The sequence below is a fragment of the Emydura macquarii genome, unplaced genomic scaffold (genome assembly GCF_026122565.2).
Source record: "Emydura macquarii macquarii isolate MOO-44397 ecotype Brisbane River unplaced genomic scaffold, CSIRO-AGI_Emac_v2 contig_306, whole genome shotgun sequence".
NCBI classification, from domain to species: Eukaryota; Metazoa; Chordata; order Testudines; family Chelidae; genus Emydura; species Emydura macquarii.
The window spans coordinates 14,952,460-14,971,191 of NW_027130443.1; the positions used below are offsets into that span (position 1 = coordinate 14,952,460).

The 18,732-nt window shown below is 39.4% G+C and overlaps 1 protein-coding gene across 10 annotated transcripts in view; it reads right to left on the reverse strand.

Annotated features, from left to right (window-relative positions):
* The window catches only part of MYO9B (myosin IXB), a 60,352-nt gene that overhangs the window by 36,892 nt on the left and 4,728 nt on the right, over positions 1-18,732 (reverse strand). For 8 of the 10 annotated variants that reach the window (XM_067561174.1, XM_067561191.1, XM_067561237.1 and 5 more), the window contains exons 2-4: positions 10,090-10,983; positions 2,977-3,071; positions 62-124 (exon numbers count right to left, since the gene is read on the reverse strand). In XM_067561174.1, the coding sequence (XP_067417275.1) occupies positions 62-124; positions 2,977-3,071; positions 10,090-10,926 (995 nt within the window). In that variant the 5' untranslated portion in view covers positions 10,927-10,983. Of the gene's footprint in view, positions 1-61; positions 125-2,976; positions 3,072-10,089; positions 10,984-14,074; positions 14,638-18,732 lie in introns of those variants that run through there. The other 2 variants (XM_067561183.1, XM_067561254.1) reach the window with 2 other exon arrangements.

The window sequence follows — 18,732 nt, forward strand, 5'->3', positions numbered from 1 at the left end:
ACATCACTGCTTGCGGGAGAGACATTCAAACAGACAGTATTAAATATGATTTTCCTCTTACCTTTCATCCTTTTCCTGAGAGACCAGGCGAGATTTTTCAAGCAGATATTTTTCAACAACAGCCCTGCAATTCCCCAAAAGAAATAAAACATGAGTAGGGCAACACAGTCAAATCGGAGCACTGCAGAGCAACAAATGAGTTAAAGAGTTCATACACAGTAGAGTTGAGAGTAGAATGTCCTTGTTGTCATCTCCACTAGCCTGAGACAAAAACTCAGTCGGTATTGTACTGCCTTTAGGAGATGCAATGAGAATGCTTTATCTTGGTAGATATGAATGGAAAACGATGAAACTAAGATTAGCTGTTGCTGTAAAACCACAAGTACTGTGCACAACTTGACTTTGCAATAGACCGGCTTATCACTTTAAGGACTGAAGCAAAGCCTGCAACATGCAGAGAGAATATAGTAGAAACATTGTTGCCAGACTTCCTGAATTTGCTGGCCCATACTGAACCACCCCACCAGTCACAGTGGGAAGCCAGAAAACAGGGAACTATGTTGGAAACTGTATGGTGAGTAAGCTAAAGAACAATCTACTCTTCCACAGGGGATACAAATGGACAAAAGAATAAAGCCAGAGCTGAAGTAGCCTCTCTCATACTGGAGACAGAAAACAAATGAATTCACATGGTACCAATCTCCTGAGTTGGGGTGACTTCATCTGTAAAGATGCCAGTTTTATCCAGAATAATACTCAACGCACTCAAACAGAGTGAAGACTTGTTGTTAATCTCTGAAGTTTAAGAAAAATCAATGACATAAATAAGACTTTTCAATGGAACAATGCACTGGAACCCTAGAAACTGTTAGCTGTTACAGTTTCAGTACCTGGCATAACACACAGAGGTTTGCAGCACAAGCCAAAACTCCTTTTTAATGTTCTAAACCATAGTTTCTCAACCTGTGGTACACGTACCCCCGAGACACAGGCAGGGGGTACCCGGGGAAAAACAGAGTGAAGAGGAGGTGGGTGGCAGCTGCTGACTTCTGGGGAAGGGGGGTGGCAGCCCCCCGCTTCCAGACCGGTCGCAGATCCTAGGTGGGAGCCCAAAGGCAGCCTGCTGGGCTCGCAGCTGGGTGGCTGCCACCCACTCCCCGGCTCCAAGCTGAGGGACAGCCTACAGCACCCTGGCTTGAAGACGGGCAGCAGCCGCCTGCCCACATCCCTGGGTCCCAGCCGGTGCGGAAGCCTCCTATGCCCCAGCTCGGATTGGGTGGCAGTCGCCCACCTCCCGGACTGACAGCCAGGCAGCAGCTGCCTGCAACTTGTCCAGCTGGCAGACCCCCTCCCTGGCTCAAAGCCCAGTGCCCAGAAAACTTGTCAATTTCACTGCTCTCGCTGATTGTACCAGTTACCCTCTTTTCCTGTCTCTCTCTCACCCCTTCCTCCTCTCAAATCTATGGCAAAAAATTTGTCGCGGCGCTTTATATTCCCCAGCATTGGCATGCCACTCAAAGCCTCCTAGCTTTGGCCAACATCACCTCTATCCCAGATACATACTTGAGTTGTGCACCCCTGGTGTAAAGGTGGTAACCCTACTCACATTAGATCTGACATCTGTCATATCACGGCCTTATATGCTCAGCCCTTCTTCCAACATATGGCTCACATAAGTCGGTAAATATAGAATTCCATGGAAAATTGGGTGTTGGGTACTTATTAAAATTTTCAGAAGTTAAGGGGTACTTGCTACTTAAAAGGTTGAGAAACACTGTTCTAAACTCTCTCAATCCACCTCATGAAAGCAGAACTTTAATTTGTTACAGAAACGTGCAGTGATGCTGTTATGTGTTCTTCACACATACAGGAGTAAAAACAGTTTATACACCAAGACAGAAATAAATTTCAGTGTGTGACATGAGATGGATAATTAAGTGCACAGACATCATACAAGAAGCAATTTTGGACAAAAACTATTCACGTGCAATGAAGGGTCCAATATTACACCTAATTGTTGCTGTAGTAAATAACCCTTAATCACTTTGTTATAAAGTTATTCCACTTCTTGATATGAGCACTCCTAAAGAATAGCCTGCAATGTTTAGTGTCTATTGCAGAGTTCAAGTTGTAGTTAGACACATACTGATTTTTTAATGCGTTTTGTAACTATGATCCACTAACTAAAATTAATCTACAATTGGGAACATTTTTCACCAACACACAGGTACATCAAATCCTCCACTCCTCTTCAGCTACATTAACCCCAAGTGATAGCTACTGCATGTATACACAGTTTTAAATGCCTTGTTTAGAGTCGTCATTTTTTCCTGCACCTGTCTTTCAACTGGTGTGTAAGTGACTTCTCTAAAAACGCAAGACTTCTTCACTACTATTTCATTTCTCCCCAAACTCTTTACAAATAGTATATTTGAAATTATTTTAAATTACAATATGGAGAGGACAATAGATGACATGGAACAGCCACCGTTTAGCAGGAAATTAAATATACAGTGACAATCTTAACTTGTATTAAATTGTTAATTGTATTATTAATTTAAATTGTCATTAAAAACATGGCTGGATAGAGATATTTTCAAAAGAGACTAATTATCTTGGGCAATGTGGTCTGGCAGACAGAGCATTGGACTGGACTCAGGACATCTGGATCTATTTCTAGCTCTGTCACTAGCATGCTGAGTGAGGTTGGGCAAACCCCTTCCCCTCTGTGTGCCTCAGCAAACTGGAGATAATGATACTGACCTCAGATCTACTGAGGAAAAACATTAGGTACTGTTATTACATGGGCTATGAAAAATCCAAATGAAATGAAGTTATGTACCTTTGAAACCACCACCTACAATAGCAGATCATTCACATGAGAAATGCACAAATGAAAAGATATTTCAGATTCCATCGAGTCTGCACAAAACTTTAAGAACATATACTCCAGAAATAACTTCATGTCATGCTTACCCTCGGACAATACCATTCTCCAAATAATTGACTTGAATGAATTTTCCAAAACGACTGGAGTTGTTGTTATGGGCCGTTTTTGCATTTCCAAAAGCCTGTAACAAAGCACAGTGTGAGTCTATATTTTCATCAGTGACCAGAGTAAGGTGGTACATAGCTTCTACTTCTCACTGTTCATCCAACTACTGGCTTGCACTAAACACCCAAAATCTTAATGAAAAAGCCACATGTATGTGCTACAAGAATTAACAGTTGCTGAGACGCCTCTCTTATTTGTCATATATCTGTACATTTTGCTCATCAAATATTATTTCTGGCTTTGAGGAAAGGGGCTGGTAAATTTATTAGAAATTACTTTAATATGCTACATAAATAGCCAAGATTAGAAAAGTTTTACACAGGAAAGCTCAGTTAAACAGTCTGAATTCATTAGAAAGCAAGTATGAGCTCAGAGAAGGATCTGGTGTAGGGGAAGAAAGCTGCAACTACCAAGGAACTACCTCTTCTATAGTCAAAACCACAAAGTGAGCAAGCTTCCTGTTCCCAAAAATGAATCCTACCTCTATAATACAAAATAATATAAAAATTGCTTTATCTTTAAAGATAAGATATGAAATCAAAGTCTCTTTTGCAAGGTTAGCCTGTTTTAATTCTGAAGGTTAATCAGACTAATCTTGTATGAAAAACAGAAGTTCCCAGAGATGGCTTTGGTTTGCAGAACTTATCCTGGAATTGAGCGGACTCTTAGAGTGGACTGGTCCTTTCAACATTTTTTTTTTTCAACTAATGAATTAATTTTAGGTTCATTAATATTTGCCAGAAAGAGACTTGCATGAGCAGCTTTCAGGAACAGAATTCAATCCGACAGTCTGAAAACTCTACTGTCCAGAGACACAAAAATTAAGCTGCTAGAATTTGTTTCCTCTTTTCTCACTTTAATGAATCTTTCCCCAGGCTCAGAAAATGATGGGAGAGGAACAACAAATACTGCAGCCATGACATAGAAGACAGTAGATCACTAACCTCCAATGCCTCTGACACAATGACCAGTCTTCAGCTTGGCATGCCCCAACAGGGTGTCTGTGACACAGGGTCCCAATTTAAATTTAATTAACCCACCTACACAAGCTCTGCCAGTTCAGTTCAGTTCAGTTCAGTTTTGGTCTAAAATTATTTGAACAACTTTCCTTCTGTGGGCCAGTTTACAGACCAGACAGCAATACATTTACCTGATCTTGATAGCCCAACTTTCACATTGAAATTATTCAGCAGCAATTTTATGGCTTTAGCCTTAGTAGAGTTAAGATATAACATCTAAGAGTGCCAGCCTGTCTTCAATTAATTTTCTGCCATAAACTTCAGAGGTTTCAGTCCCTGTTACTGGACTCTAGGGAAAATCACTGATTGGCATCCCTGTTAAGAAGACTGGTGGAAGAGCCAAAAGATTAACTGAGGACCAGGTGAGGGCAGGGAGCTAGGGACTGGGGGGGGGGGGGGGGGTGTGTGTGTGAAAGGGAGCGGGGTTTCTTGGAATGAGGAATGTGTATGGGGAATGAGCATGGGGAAAGGATGTGTGTACATGATGAACGGGGAATGAATTGGTGTGGAATAGGTATGGGTCACATAAAACCAGTAGATCTGAGAGTGGAATGAATAGCTATATATATGAATAGTGGATGGATGGATGGGTGCAGAATTAGAGGGTGCACAACTAAATGGAAGTAGGAACAGAGAATTTTGTCTGTGGCATGCAGATGTAATGACTCAGGGTAAACTGAAAGTGGGTGTGTAATAAATGTGTGGAGTGGGTAAGTAGGATAAATGGGCAACATATATTTACAGATATATGTATATTTATGCAAATTAATGTAAATGACTGCAAATATATTTAAAATAGAATCCGCTAGGTTTTGTCTCCACGTGTTGGCAGGAAATTTCACTGGCAGCAGTTTCCTAACAAGAGCCATTCTTAGCAAACTAACTTGCATAGTTTGGGAATAGTAGAAATTCATTGTAAATGCCTACTTTTAAAAGACTCAGCTAAACATCAATCCAGCTTCTGAAACCAAATATTGATACATGTGAATATCTTGGATTTATTATAACAAAGACCTGCCTAATCCACTGAAGTAAAGCGTGGTGCCCTCTGAAGTACGGTACCACAGACTGTGGAGTAGAATGAAGTACCTCTTCAGTTATGCAACAATTTTGATTCTTGTCTGAGTTTAATTTGGCAGGAGGATTCCAGGTTCCATTCCAGGATATTGTGGAGATGACAGGTGAAATAAAAATAGCACTAGTTACACTTCTGCCATTTGGATAATGTGTTCCTGGAGGCATCTTTATGAAACTTAATTCTCTTCAAAGGATGGTTCTAAATAAGTGTGGCCGAAACTATTAATACTACCTGTGTGTCTCTTGTAAGCCACATTCTGTAATAGATAAAAATTGCAAAAAGTAAACTAATATGACAGCATAACCCCAAAGGGAGAAAAAGTGAGGCTTTCCCAGAGCCCAGCCAATTCAGACTAGGGAGAAGCTGCTAAATTTAATTATGGAAAATAAAGCTCTCAATTTGCCAACCCGCTAGAAATGGAAAACAGAGAAACAGTTTGAGCTTGCTGCCAGCCCTCAGTCTCCTATATTACATATCTGCTGAGCCTGTAATGTTGGTATGAGGTGGGCCAAGACTAACTGATACTTCATCTCTGGTTTCCATTCACATTTGCCGCAAAAGCCTGCATAATATGGTTAGTGGGTGCAGACTATGTTCTATTTAAAGTAGATTCTATTCTGAGGACATTATCTGCATACACTTTTTAAAATGACCATAGTCACAAAGGGATGGGACTTCCCTTTTTCAATCACTTAAACCTAACTAGTTTCATGTTACATGATGTCAAATGTGGCTTAACACATTGGGTTTTTTATTCTTCTGATAAAATATTTCTTTGCCCTTAAGTGCACTCACCACATGGCTTGTCCAGACATTCAGATACCATGCATTGGTCACGTCATTAGCTTTTTACTGACTAAGGCTGCACTGTTCTCACCAGCTAAGGACATAAGAATGGCCATATGGGGTCATACTGACAGTGGCCGGTGTCAACTGCTTCAGAGGAAATGAACAGAACACTGGGCAATTTATCAAGAGATCCATCCCCTGTCATTCAGCCCCAGCTTCTGGCAGGCAGAGGTTTAGGGACACCCAGAGCATGGGGTTGCATCTCGGACCACCTGATAACCATAGCCACTGCTGGATCTATCCTCCATGAATTTATCTAATTCTCTTTTGAAGATAATTATACTTTTGGGGCTTCACAATATTCCTTGGCAATGAGTCCCACAGGTTCACTGTGTGTTGTGTGAAGTAGTACTTATGTTTGTTTTAAACCTGTTGCCTATTAACTTCATTGGGTGACCCCTGTTGTATTACGTAAAGAGGAATAAATAACACTTCCTTATGCACTTTCTGCATACCATTCACAATTTTATAGATCTCTATCAAATCCCCCTTAGTTGTCTCTTTTTCTAAGATGAATAATCCCCATCTTTTAAATCTCTCCTATGGAAGCTGTTCTATACTCCTAAGCATTTTGTATTGCTCTTCTTTGTATTTTTTCCAGTCCCCATATATCTTTTTTGAGATGCGGTGACCAGAACTGCACCTAGTATTCAAGGTGTGGGTGTACCAAGGATTTATATAGTGGCATTATGATATTTTCTGTCTTATTAACTATCCCTTTCTTAATGGTTCCTACCATTAATAGTTTTTTGACTGTTGCTGCACATTGAGCAGATGTTTTCTGTGAACTACCCACAATGACTCCAAAATCTCTGTCTTGAGTAGTGATAGCTAATTTACACCCCATCATTTTGTATATATAGTTGGGATTATGTTCTCCAATGTGCATTACTTTGCATTTATCAATACTAAATTTCATCTGCCTTTCTATTGCCCACCCAGTTTTAGGAGATCCCTTTGTAACTCTTCGCAATCAACTTTGGATCTATCTTTGAGTAATTGTATATCGTCTGCAAAGCCTAAGTGAGTCTCACTGTAACCAAATCCAACTCTTGGTTCCAACAGGAAATTTGGTTGCTAATAATTCAGTCTCTGTAAGACAGAATGTTTGCTACAAAATTTTCAGTGCATTCTCCTATTAAACTCATATTTGATTTAAGTATTCATCAGCACTAAACAGAATAGGAATTTACACTAAGAGCATATCTACACAAAGAAAACTGGGACTCATACTTCTCCACTAGATCAGCTCCAGCTGTGATAACAATGGAGGCAGACAGATAGGACTTGAGTAGTTTTTATTACCATATTGTCTAACCCTACTGTAAAAATGTGAGTTATCTACACTTCAAGCCTTCACTGCTGCCACTGACACTCAAGCTGCACTCTTGGAGGATTACGGGTCCTAATCTTCCTATTGCAGATATAACCATACTCATATTTCTTAGAGATTCATAGGTGCCTCACTAACTTCTTGACGGACAGAATTGCGCAGCCTTATTAACTTTCATGCATCTATGAAGGCTTTATTTCCTCCCTTTTAGTTTCAAGCTGATCAGTAGCATCTTTCATACAAACTTGTATCCCAAAATGTCTTGCAGAGCTGAGCACAGTGACACTGCATGGTTACTTTTGTTAAGAAGCAAATGAAGGGATGATTTATGAAAGCACAGCCCCGCATACGAGTTTAAGTTGATTCTGTGTGATTGACAAACACCCTTAAAGCATGAAAAAGTTTACTTTTATGAGTATTTCAGACAAAAATTTATCAAATCCTAAATCTTAAATGGCATATGTTGAAATGTCATATTTATGGGAAGGTTTTTTAGAAAATTCCAAGTTTACATTTCAATCTTTAGTCATATTTCTAGTGAGGAGTGGTTCTTTATGATACACCCAACAAGGAAGTCTGAATCAATTTCTAAGAATGCTTGAATAAAACAGCATATTATTGATTGCAGCACAGACAATTACAAATCTAGCTGCTGAAGCCTGGGGTATTTGCACTTCTCATTCAGTTGACAAAACATAACATGATTTCAGGCCCCTCTATCTAAATTGATTATGCTGTACCACATCCTGCAAACTAGAGTCCGAAACAGTTAATGGTATCAAGCGCAGCAAGATCAGCTGATTGAATAGTGCTTTCCACAGTGACCCCTTCCTGTTTTCTGTTCTAAACTGCAAACTTGAGCTCCAGCAACTAGCAAACCTCAAATTCTACTTCTGCTTTCAAGTAGCAGAAAGCAAGGCAAAACACTTGCATGCACTCCATTCTGTAAAGCATCATGGGTAAAATTTTCAAAAGTACCTAAGTGACTCACATAGAAAAATGATAAGACAAAAACACCTCATCACCAGTGGAGGAGCACTTTTCACAAAGCGATCCTTCCATATCTGACCTCTCAACCCTCATCCTCAAAGGAAACCTGCAAAACACCTTCAAAAGATAAGCCTGGGCGCTTAAATTCATAACTTTTCTAGACACTAAAAATCATGGACTCAATAGGGACCAGGCAGGCCACTCATCCAATTTTTAAACCAACACTCCTAATTTTGTAACATTTGTCCCCTGTCCAGCACTAAGACAAAACCAGACATCGTTTTGTCCAGTATCTCATGGAGGATACCATAATGGAGAGTGCGCCACTTTGCCATCACCAGCATGAACTTGCACACTGTGCATGCAAGGTCATAACCTGGGGACAAGGTGACACTCTTCAAAATGGCACCCCCATGTGGCATGATCTTGCATGCATATCACGCTGGTGGGGGTGGGATCACGCTCACACCATTCCCAAAAATACCGGAATCTCCAATATACCAGGTGTGTGTGAGTGGCCACCCTAATAAGGACACTGGATTTAATGCTTATTACAACAATCTGAAACCCACTAACCCCCTCTTTTATCATATGACTGCAGAGGTGTTAACTAATTATGCTAAACAATGTTTCACCTTGTTAGCTTTGACACTCTGAGTACCTGTCCCAGACCAGAAGAACTCTGTATAGTCCAATAAGAGATATTATCTCACTCACCTTGTCTATAAGTGACTTGGTCACTTTTGGAAATTTTATCTCACATACCTTCCACTCCAAAATTAATTTAGAACTTGGAATTCACAAATTATTGAATTAAAACTTGTATACACTGTTTGAATACAATCCCTTGACAGTTTTAGAATTAGTTCCCTCTGTATTTCTCCTGCTATTAGTCATTCATTCACTGGTGGATAATTGGAGGGTCATCTGCATCCTGCAAAATTACTATTTTAGATACAAACAGCCTAATTTAGAGTAAAAAATGGGAGACTGAATTCAAGAACTGTTTATGTTTGCCCTCTTGTTACCTCACACTCTTCTAGACCAATTTCACTCCTATATGAGACTGATGGTTGCTGTCTTTCGTTCTGCTGGAAATGATGTAGTAATTAAGACAAAATTTGCTCAGAATACTTAAGGGTTAATCAAAATTTCTCCCCAACTGAGAATATGCTTCTGCCTGAAGCAAACATTTACAGCAGGGAAATAAATCCTTGTAAAAGGGAGTTCACAATGGAAATGCTAAAGATATCCTCACCATGCAAAAAAGCACCAATAGCTTACTATTTCAATGGAAAGCTTTTTACTTATGAAAACATTCACTGTATTCTTTATTCAGTGGAACCATGTGACTGGTTCTGCTAGACCCTAGACTGTTCTCAGGAGAGACATCCAATGAATCCTTCACCCCAGCATACTGAGCTCTGGCTGTGAAAATATTACCAGTCAAAATGACATTTTTGAAGTCAAGAATGTAACTTGGATCAAAAGCAAAACAGAAAAACAGCCTATTTCAGAAGAGGACTAAATGGTCTACTCCATTTATGCAGAAAGTTAGTTGTAAGGAAGGATAAGAGATTAAAAAAAAACAAATATAATTTAAAAATCTGTCTCCAAACATCAGTTCAAAATCAAGATAGATTTTCAATGCCTCTGCATGAAAGAGGTCTTCAAAATGTTCCCTAAAAATGGCACATATCAACTATTATTTGGAAAGTTTTTAAAAAGTTATCTGTGCAATTTAAAATTTCAGCCTAAAATTTACCTCCAGTACTGGTCCAGCTCCCAAAATAGTTCTCTCCACACCACTTGCATACCCTTTCTGACTCAATGCGGTGAGGCAGTGAATTAAAAAGTTTGTACTTTGAGTTTTCCCAGATCCACTTTCACCTGAAATGACTATGCACTGGTTGACATGTTTTTTAAGCATTGTGTGATAAGCTACATCAGCTATGGCAAAAATATGGGGCTCCAACTTCCCAAGCTGGTGATTCTCATACATCTTGACATATTTGGGGTTATAAATGGGCAAGAATTTGAAGGGGTTGATGGCAATCAGAATGCTTCCTGCATAGGTATAAATCTTGTGTTTTAGAAAGCGGTGTTTGAGATTCTCTAAGAGTGTTGTTTCTGTTAAATTGGAGAGATTGCATAAGTCATCAAAGTCTTCCTGATGCCATGGAAGAAAACCTCTTTCAACCAATCGTCGAGCATCCTTCTCCTTGGACACCAATTGCATATGGACATATTTGATGGTCCCATCAGCGTCCCTCTCTTGCAAAAGAAAGTAGTACCCATCATTTTGTGGATGCTCATCCTGAGCACGGCGGGGCCAAAGCAAAACCCTGTGAACAGGAGAGTCATTCAAATCAAGTACCCATTCTTCACCGCCTGATTCTTTCACCTCCACAAGCACATAATGCTTTGAGACATCCAAATTCAAAATATTTATCACATCCTTGATTACATCTGAAGTGGTGCTGTCCTTAGTTGCAGTCACTCTGCAGCAGGCGGCGCTTTCTGTCAAGAGCTGGGGGTAAATATGAAGATTGTATGCCGCCTTCTCCTGGCAAACTGCACTGCCAGCATCTTTTAAACTCATTCTGCCCCAAACCTGGCTTCAGCATACCGTCCGAGCTTATTGCTCAATGCCCACTATCTGAAAAAGAAGAGTGAAGAGAGTCAGATGTTAAAAGGCACAGGTATCCTTTTCAACAGGTTTCCCTGAATTACAAAAGCAACTGAACCAAAAAATAAAAAGTGATCTGAAATACAAGATGAAGTTATTACACTGACAAATTTATGGAAAGTATGGAGTTTTTCTGAACATCAGTGATGTTATTTCAAACTGAAACAATGCATTTTTATTTAAGATCTCTCAATGGAAAGGTTTGCTTTACAAGTGAGACTCAGGTGGCAGAGGTTGGGGTGGCAAGAGTTTGAGCATCTGGGTTTCACAAGCTGTTCCTTCCAGTCTGCATTTTAGTTTTCACCTCACATAAGCACAGTAACACAATGGCTATTTCTTTAATAAAACTCTCAGCAATTACTGAGAGGAGACAATTTAGAGGTAATTTCATTACTATCAACCAACCACCACTTCCTTAATGTCCAAAAGGTGTATTCTTGCTTTTCACTTCCTATTTGAAGAAGAGATCAACTAAAATTAGTCTAATTGTAGAACATTTCAGTTATGATTTTGTAACTAGCTCACCTAGGATTCACAGCTCCCTACTTTCATCCCATATCCCAAAGAACCCACTATTTCATTCCCTTACCTGTGTCTTTCTAACTATTGCCTCATCTCTCCTCCCATTTGCTTTCAAACTCCTCATGCCTGAAACTCCTGTAGTGTCATTGATTCCCACTACCTTGATTTCCCCTCCTTAACCTCTATTGGACCCCTGCAATTGAGCTTCTGCTCTCTCCATTTCCATGTCTACACTGAAGTTAGGTCAGTAACTACATCATTCAGGGGTGTGGATTTTTCACACCCTGAGTAACATAGTTATACCAATATAGGTCTGTATTGTAGACCAGACATAAGTGCAAAGCATCCTTAACACCTAAGGGCTTTGACATCACCTAGAACAATAGAATCAGCTTCTCTCAACCCAAATTCTCCTCATTTGACACTCCTGAACTAAAATCAAGTAAGGCTGTGGCAAAAAATATCACTCAAATATTGCACTTCTCAATATGCTAGGGAAAAATACTTCAATCATACAAACACCTATTCAGTGAGTAACCCCTAAAGCCAGAGGGATTACTCACATAAGTAAAGGTTTGCTGGATCAGGTCTTTAGGATACCCTTACAGAAATGCTACCTGTTTTGTAGTGTTGCTTTAAAAAGAAACACAAAAAACTATCTTCTGTAACAACAACAATAGTTATTTCTTTTAAACACCCCAGATTTTAAGGCATATTCTTGAAGAAATAAAAATTCTGACCAGTACAATTCTGACTGAAGAATGGCAATAGGAAATAGTCATTGTACAAAATAAAATGAAGCTTGTGTTGAAGTTCCTTTTCTGACAAAAAATATTCATAACCCAACCCTCAAAAGAAAATCCATTAATCCATTTGCCAGTGGTACTTAATAAGTTTTTCCTGGAGAGGCATCAATTGCTGCAAAATTTAAACTTTAGAACAAAAGTTTCTAGACATTAAACTTGTGAAGATTACATATGGTTCACACCTGGGAAGTTAACTGATGCAGTGTTATACTCCTGAGTCTCTAGACAGCTCTACTGCCTCTGTTGCTCCTCAAAGATTTGCCAAGCAACAGCAAAGTGAAATTTACAAGACTCTGCTCCTTTCACCACTGTTACTCAGAACCCCTATCAGCAGTGAAACTATAAAGAATCTGAATTTCACCTTGCTGCTGCTTGGGAAAGCTACAAACAGTAGAGGGGACCTTGGGATTATTCATGGCAAAGCGGATCCAAAAACCATTCAGCTTCCAGAAGAAGAAGAGTGAAAAAGAACACTTTACCTTCTCTCCTCCGAAAGGCAGTTCTGGGAAAAGAGTAGAGTGTTTTAGACCCTCCCCAATCACAGAATTCCTGCTCTCTTCCAACAGAGAAGTTTCAGACACTTATTAGCCAGAGACTGGTATGAAGGATGGACCCAAGCAGAGTCCGGAGGCAGCATCCTCATAGAAATTCTAATTCCTTCTAATTCCCAGCAGTTGAAGGTGGCTGGAGGCTGCTTTTCTCACCTAAGCATCGACCTTGTTGATAAAGCCCACCTAACCTCATCAGCTAACACAAAGGGTGTCTGGCTCATTTTTCAAGACTCGTCCATCACATTTTCCAAATCTGAAGTCTTGGATATCTGCTGGGGGAAATGGAGCACTGGAAGTCTGAAATCTATTCATGGAAGACAAGAGGCCCATTATAATGTGAAATACTGCTTGTTTAGGGGACAGCTGGTGGTCTCAGCTCAGGAGATTTCCAAGACTGAGAAACAGGAAAAATAAATATTTCTCATCCTGGGGAAGGCAGATCACTGACAAAGCAGCATGCAGACAGTAGACATCATCCTGAAAGTATTTATGCTAGACACAGATTTGCAGAACATGCAGTCATCACAGGCTTCTGCTTAGGGGAGATCAAACAGACAAGGCAATTCTGTTTCTTCACTAGCATGGTCTAGGGGACATTTTCAATGAAAAGAACTTGCTGCAACATGATTACTACATACATTCACGAGGGAAAAAATAGGAAGAGTCACCATAATGGTTGCCTCACTTCAACCAAAAACAAAATCCAGACGTGGTTTGCTTTATTTTAACACTGCTGAATTTTTAGAGGCCCTCCTCCTCTTTGTGGAACAGCCACCTCATGTAAAATATTTAGAGTTATTCCATATTGAAGTTAAAGGTTATTTTCAAAGGATTCTAAGGGAATTAGGTACCCAACTTTCACTGAATTCTTTTGAATTGATTCTCCTTTGAAAAATCAAGATGAAATTATTCTATAATTACTTTGCCTGAAGGTGACCAAAACCATTAAAACAAAAATGTTAAAGTTCACTTGGAGTAGTCTGAAATTCAATGTTGCAGTAATCCATTTAAAATACAAACAGGAAGAGAACCTCAGAACAGGGTCATACAAGTAGAAACTTTAAAGCACATCAACTGTTAGGCCTAATTACCTCAACAGCTTCCCTTTAAAAAGAGTTAATGAAGTCTCATGAAATCTTCAAAAGCAAAGCAGAAATGAACATGGATGTTCTGTGAAGTTACCTGCATTAAGATTGTTCTACCCATCAATCTGCTTACGGATCCCAGCAGAATGGGTGAATAATGGAGGCATCAACAGCCAAGGGCCATGATTTGGCAGGTAATGAGCTGAAGACTTCTCTGCCTACAAGTTCAAAAAAGATACTAAATCATAACCTAGAGGCTGAAATACATTTTTCTTGGGACTGAGTGATTTTAAACGTTTAACAGGAGAAATCAGAAACATATATCCTAGAGCCATGTGAAACACAGCAAGGGATTTGGTGGGCTTTTTTTCATATTTTGCTCAATGACAGCTCCAAGGACTGCCCAAGCAGATAGGCCTTTTCTGCACAGTGGTGGGAGGGGGCTGTCTGAAGTTGTAAAATATTGACGTGGGTACTGTGGCTGGGGAAATAACCTTTTGGAATATGCTCTGAACTAGGTAGAAACTAGTCCACATTGGTCAGGCAAACCATATTTAAAAATTGTATTTCCCTGAATTTGTTTATAACAGATTTACAGATAAAATTATCGTCTGCCTCCTCTTCCTCTCTTCATTTCTTTATTGATCTAAAGTAGGACATTTGGCATATGACCCAAGCAATGTTATTTTAAAAATTATTTGTATTACAGTAGCGCCCAAGAAGCCCTAGTCATGGACCAGGACCCCACTGTACTAGGTGCTGTGCAAAAAACCAGTCCTTGTTCCAAAAAGCTTAAAATCTAACTAGAAGACAAGAGACTACAGATGGATTCAGACAGACAGGGAGTACAAGAAAACAACAGGACAATATTGGTCACCTTGACAGGCGGTGGTTTCTACACACCAGCAGCAGCATTGTCACAGAAAAGGAGAGTTTTAAGGAAGGATTTGAAGGAGAATAAAGAGGTAGCTTTGTGGATGTTTACAGGGAGCATCTCACCAGCCTGAAGGGTAGCACGGGAGAGAGCGTGAAGATGCTTATCTGAAAATTTAGCAAGTGGGAAATGCAGGCTGACATCATGGGCCAACAACTGGCTTTAGTTTCAGACCTCACATCCAGTCGTTCTTGTTTACTTCCCTTTTGTAGAGTTTTATTAATACAAATAGTGCCTTGCAACATTAAAAACTAATCATTTAAATAGCACTTAGCCTTTCGCATCTTCAAAACACCATATAAAAATATTAATCTTTATAACACTATAAGGCGGGTATTTCCACATCTGTAACTACATGGGATCAGTGTGCAGCGAAGGAGTGCACCAAGCTCAGCTCACTATTCTTATCACAACCTGAAGTATTACTATATATGCTGCACTCGCATCATCTCTATCTTCTCTTCCAGTACTTTGGGAAAGTACCTTCAGGCTTCAGGTAACCAAATTGATGTGACTGCTGAGATTGGAGGAAGATAGGGGATCTGGAACAGTAGGGAAAGACAGAAACTGAAGCAGAAATTACAGAAAGTTATAGATCACCTTTCTCTGAACAACCAGTCTGGAGCAAGGATACCTACCAGCCTGGAACAGGGAAATCAACAAAATACCAAAATTTATTTTTTTTCCTGATTAGTTTCCGTTAATACTCTGTATGTTATATAGTCAGAAGGCGAGAGTAACAGAATACTTACAAGTAGCACTAATATAATCAGACTATTAAGAAGCAGTTCTTAACCCAATATTAATTTTATGCTAAATACATGCAAATTACTCAGCAATGAATATACTGAAGATTTCCCAAACAACAACCTATGCAACATGGAACTCTCTCATTCACTCCATTACAGGAGGAGGGAGTAGCTGCCATATACATCACTGGAAAAGGGCAACATCCCAGAACACCAGTTCACTTTCTTTGGGTGGAGAAGAAGTGAAGCAACATGCTTTAATTTTACCAAGTGATTAGCATGAACTTTTAAAATTATCTTTTTGCACAGACAATATGAAGAGGAAGACTTTGGAAACTAGGCTAACAAGCAAATGTCAATGAGTAATTCTGTCGATAGTTTCAAACTGTTCTTAAACCTCAATAATATCAATTATTTTTGTAAAGTGCATAAGAACGCATTCTGTATTTTACAATATGGTGAGCTACCAGAAAACAAGACAGTGCCCCAACCAGCACAGGATAGCTGTTTAGTTTAAATAAGGCCATAATTTGAAGCTGCATGTTTATCCAGTGAATCATACTGAAGCTAAAAATGGAAAGCTAGCATTACAACAAAATTGTGCAGGAAGAACTGTTTATATATTTCAATTCTTTCCATTTTCATGTACACTTGCACTGCCTCATGCTACACAGTTTCAAAGATGCAGGATTTTATTTTGGCAGTGTTTATTGTGCGGCAGCGTTTGGCAACAATATGTGCCCGATCTCCGAAGTCAAATACAGTTCAGTAATATTTAATTCAAACCACAAGCACCAGACTTTGCAAGGTACTAGTGTCCCTAAGTAATGTGAGACATCAATTTTCAATTATTTCTTTGCTTCAGAAACATGCAACTATTGAGTACTATAGCAGCACTGTTTCTTAAACTGAAAAGGAGAAATTCTCCATCTCTTATACCATAACACATTATAGAGGTGCCCCAACAATTCCAAACCACACTGAGCTTTTCCACATAAGCAAGGTTTCAATCCCTTAAATTAACATTGAACTTCCCAAACTTGTACCATTTCTTCTTGCTAATTTTCATATTACATTCAGCTGCAGACTGATAAGTCTAAGCAACTTGAAATCCTTCTTTTTGGATATTTTACATGTGAATCTAAGATTTTGTTGGATCACTATCACTTTATTTTAATGATCTTAGACATGTAATTTCCCACATTTGTTAATCCAGAATCAAACACCATCATAGAGTAATTTTTGAAAGAAGTGTATGATGCCTAACAGCATTATTACATTTTTCTTAACTGTTGTAACCAAGGAAGCCAATGGACAAAGTGTCTCTGCTATGGGCTTTCTAACATAGAAGCTGGAATCCAGAAGGGGAGGCTGCAAACAGAAAGGGAGCAAGTGTGCTCTTTACCTCACCCTATCCTCACCCCAACCTCAGCTTTGCTACTCAGTGCTGCACAAGGCAGAAGAGGTATTCCTAACCCTCTCAACTAGCTGCTGTGCTCCTTATTGCCTCTCAAACCTCTGCATCATAGCCCCACTCTGCCCAGGCCCTAAAGTCCCTACAAATCACATCCAATTCTGCTGAATAACACTCACATGCTTAGCTCTGAACTCAGCAAAATTAAGATGCCCTACTGGACATAAATTTTACTTTAAAGGCCTATAATGCATTATTACCTAAATTAATCTCATGTCAGAGTTAAGGTTATGCGCCCTAAGAGAAATTCAAAGGAAAAAGATATGTCTGGTTGTATGGTGGAAGTGAAATGGAGTTAGCTGTGGAGGCAGAGTTGGAGCTTGTTTGAATATTATGAGGACTGCTTGGCAAAGTGCACCAACGGTGGCCTGGATGTTAATGTTGCCTTACCTGATGATTTTCTTAAGAACATAAGAATAGCCATACTGTGTCAGAAACAAAGGTCCATCTAGATCAGCATCCTGTTTTCTGACAGAGGCCAGTGCCAGATTTTATTGAGTGATCCATCCTGCCATCCAGCCCCAGCTTCTGGCAGTCAGAGGGTTAGGGACACCCACAATATGGGGTTGCATCTCTGATCATTTTGGCTAATAGCTATTGATGGACCTATTCTCCATAAACTCATCTAATTCTTTTTTTGAACCCAGTTATACTTTTGATCTTCACAACATCCCCTGTCAATTAGCTCCACTGGTTGACTGTGGATCATATGAAGAAGTACTTCCTTATTTTTGTTTTAAACCTGCTGCCCAGTAATTTCATCGGGTGACCCTGATTTTTGTGTTATGGGGAAGGGTAAATTACTCTTTCCTCTGCCACTCATTTTAAATCTCTCTATCATATCTCCTATCAGTTATCTTTTCCAAGCTGAACATTCCCAATCTTTTAAATCTCTCCTCGTATGGAAGCTGTTCCATACCTTTAATCATTTTTGTTGACCTTCTCTGTATTTTTTTCAATTCTAACGCATCTGACCAGAACTACATGCAGTATTCAAAGTGTGGGCATACCATGGATTTTTATAGTGGCACTGTGACATTTCTTTTTATTATCTATTCCCTTCCTAATGGTTACTAACATAGTTAGCTTTTTTGAGTGCTGCTGCATATTGAGCAGATGTTTTCAGAGAATATCCACTCTTTTTTGAGTGGAAACAGCTAATTTAGACCCCATCATTTTGTATGTATAGTTGGGATTAATGCTTTCCAATGTGCATTACTTTGCATTTATCAACAATGAATTTCATCTGCCATTTTGCCCAGTCATCCAGTTTTGAGAGACTCCTTTGTAACTCTTCACAGTCAGCTTTGGATTTAACTCTGAGTGATTTTTTTTTATCATCTCCAAACTTTGCCACCTCACTGTTTACTGCTTTTTCCAGATCATTGATGTATATGTTGATCAGCACTAGTCCCAGTACAGTTCCTTCGGGGACCCTGCTATTTACATCTCTCCACTGTGAAAACTGACTCTTTATTCCTACTTTGTTTCTTATCTTTTAACCAGTTATTGATCCATGAGAAGACCTTCCCTCTGATCCCATGACTGCTTAGTTTGCTTAAAAGCCTTTGGTGAGGGACCTTGTCAAAGGCTTTCTG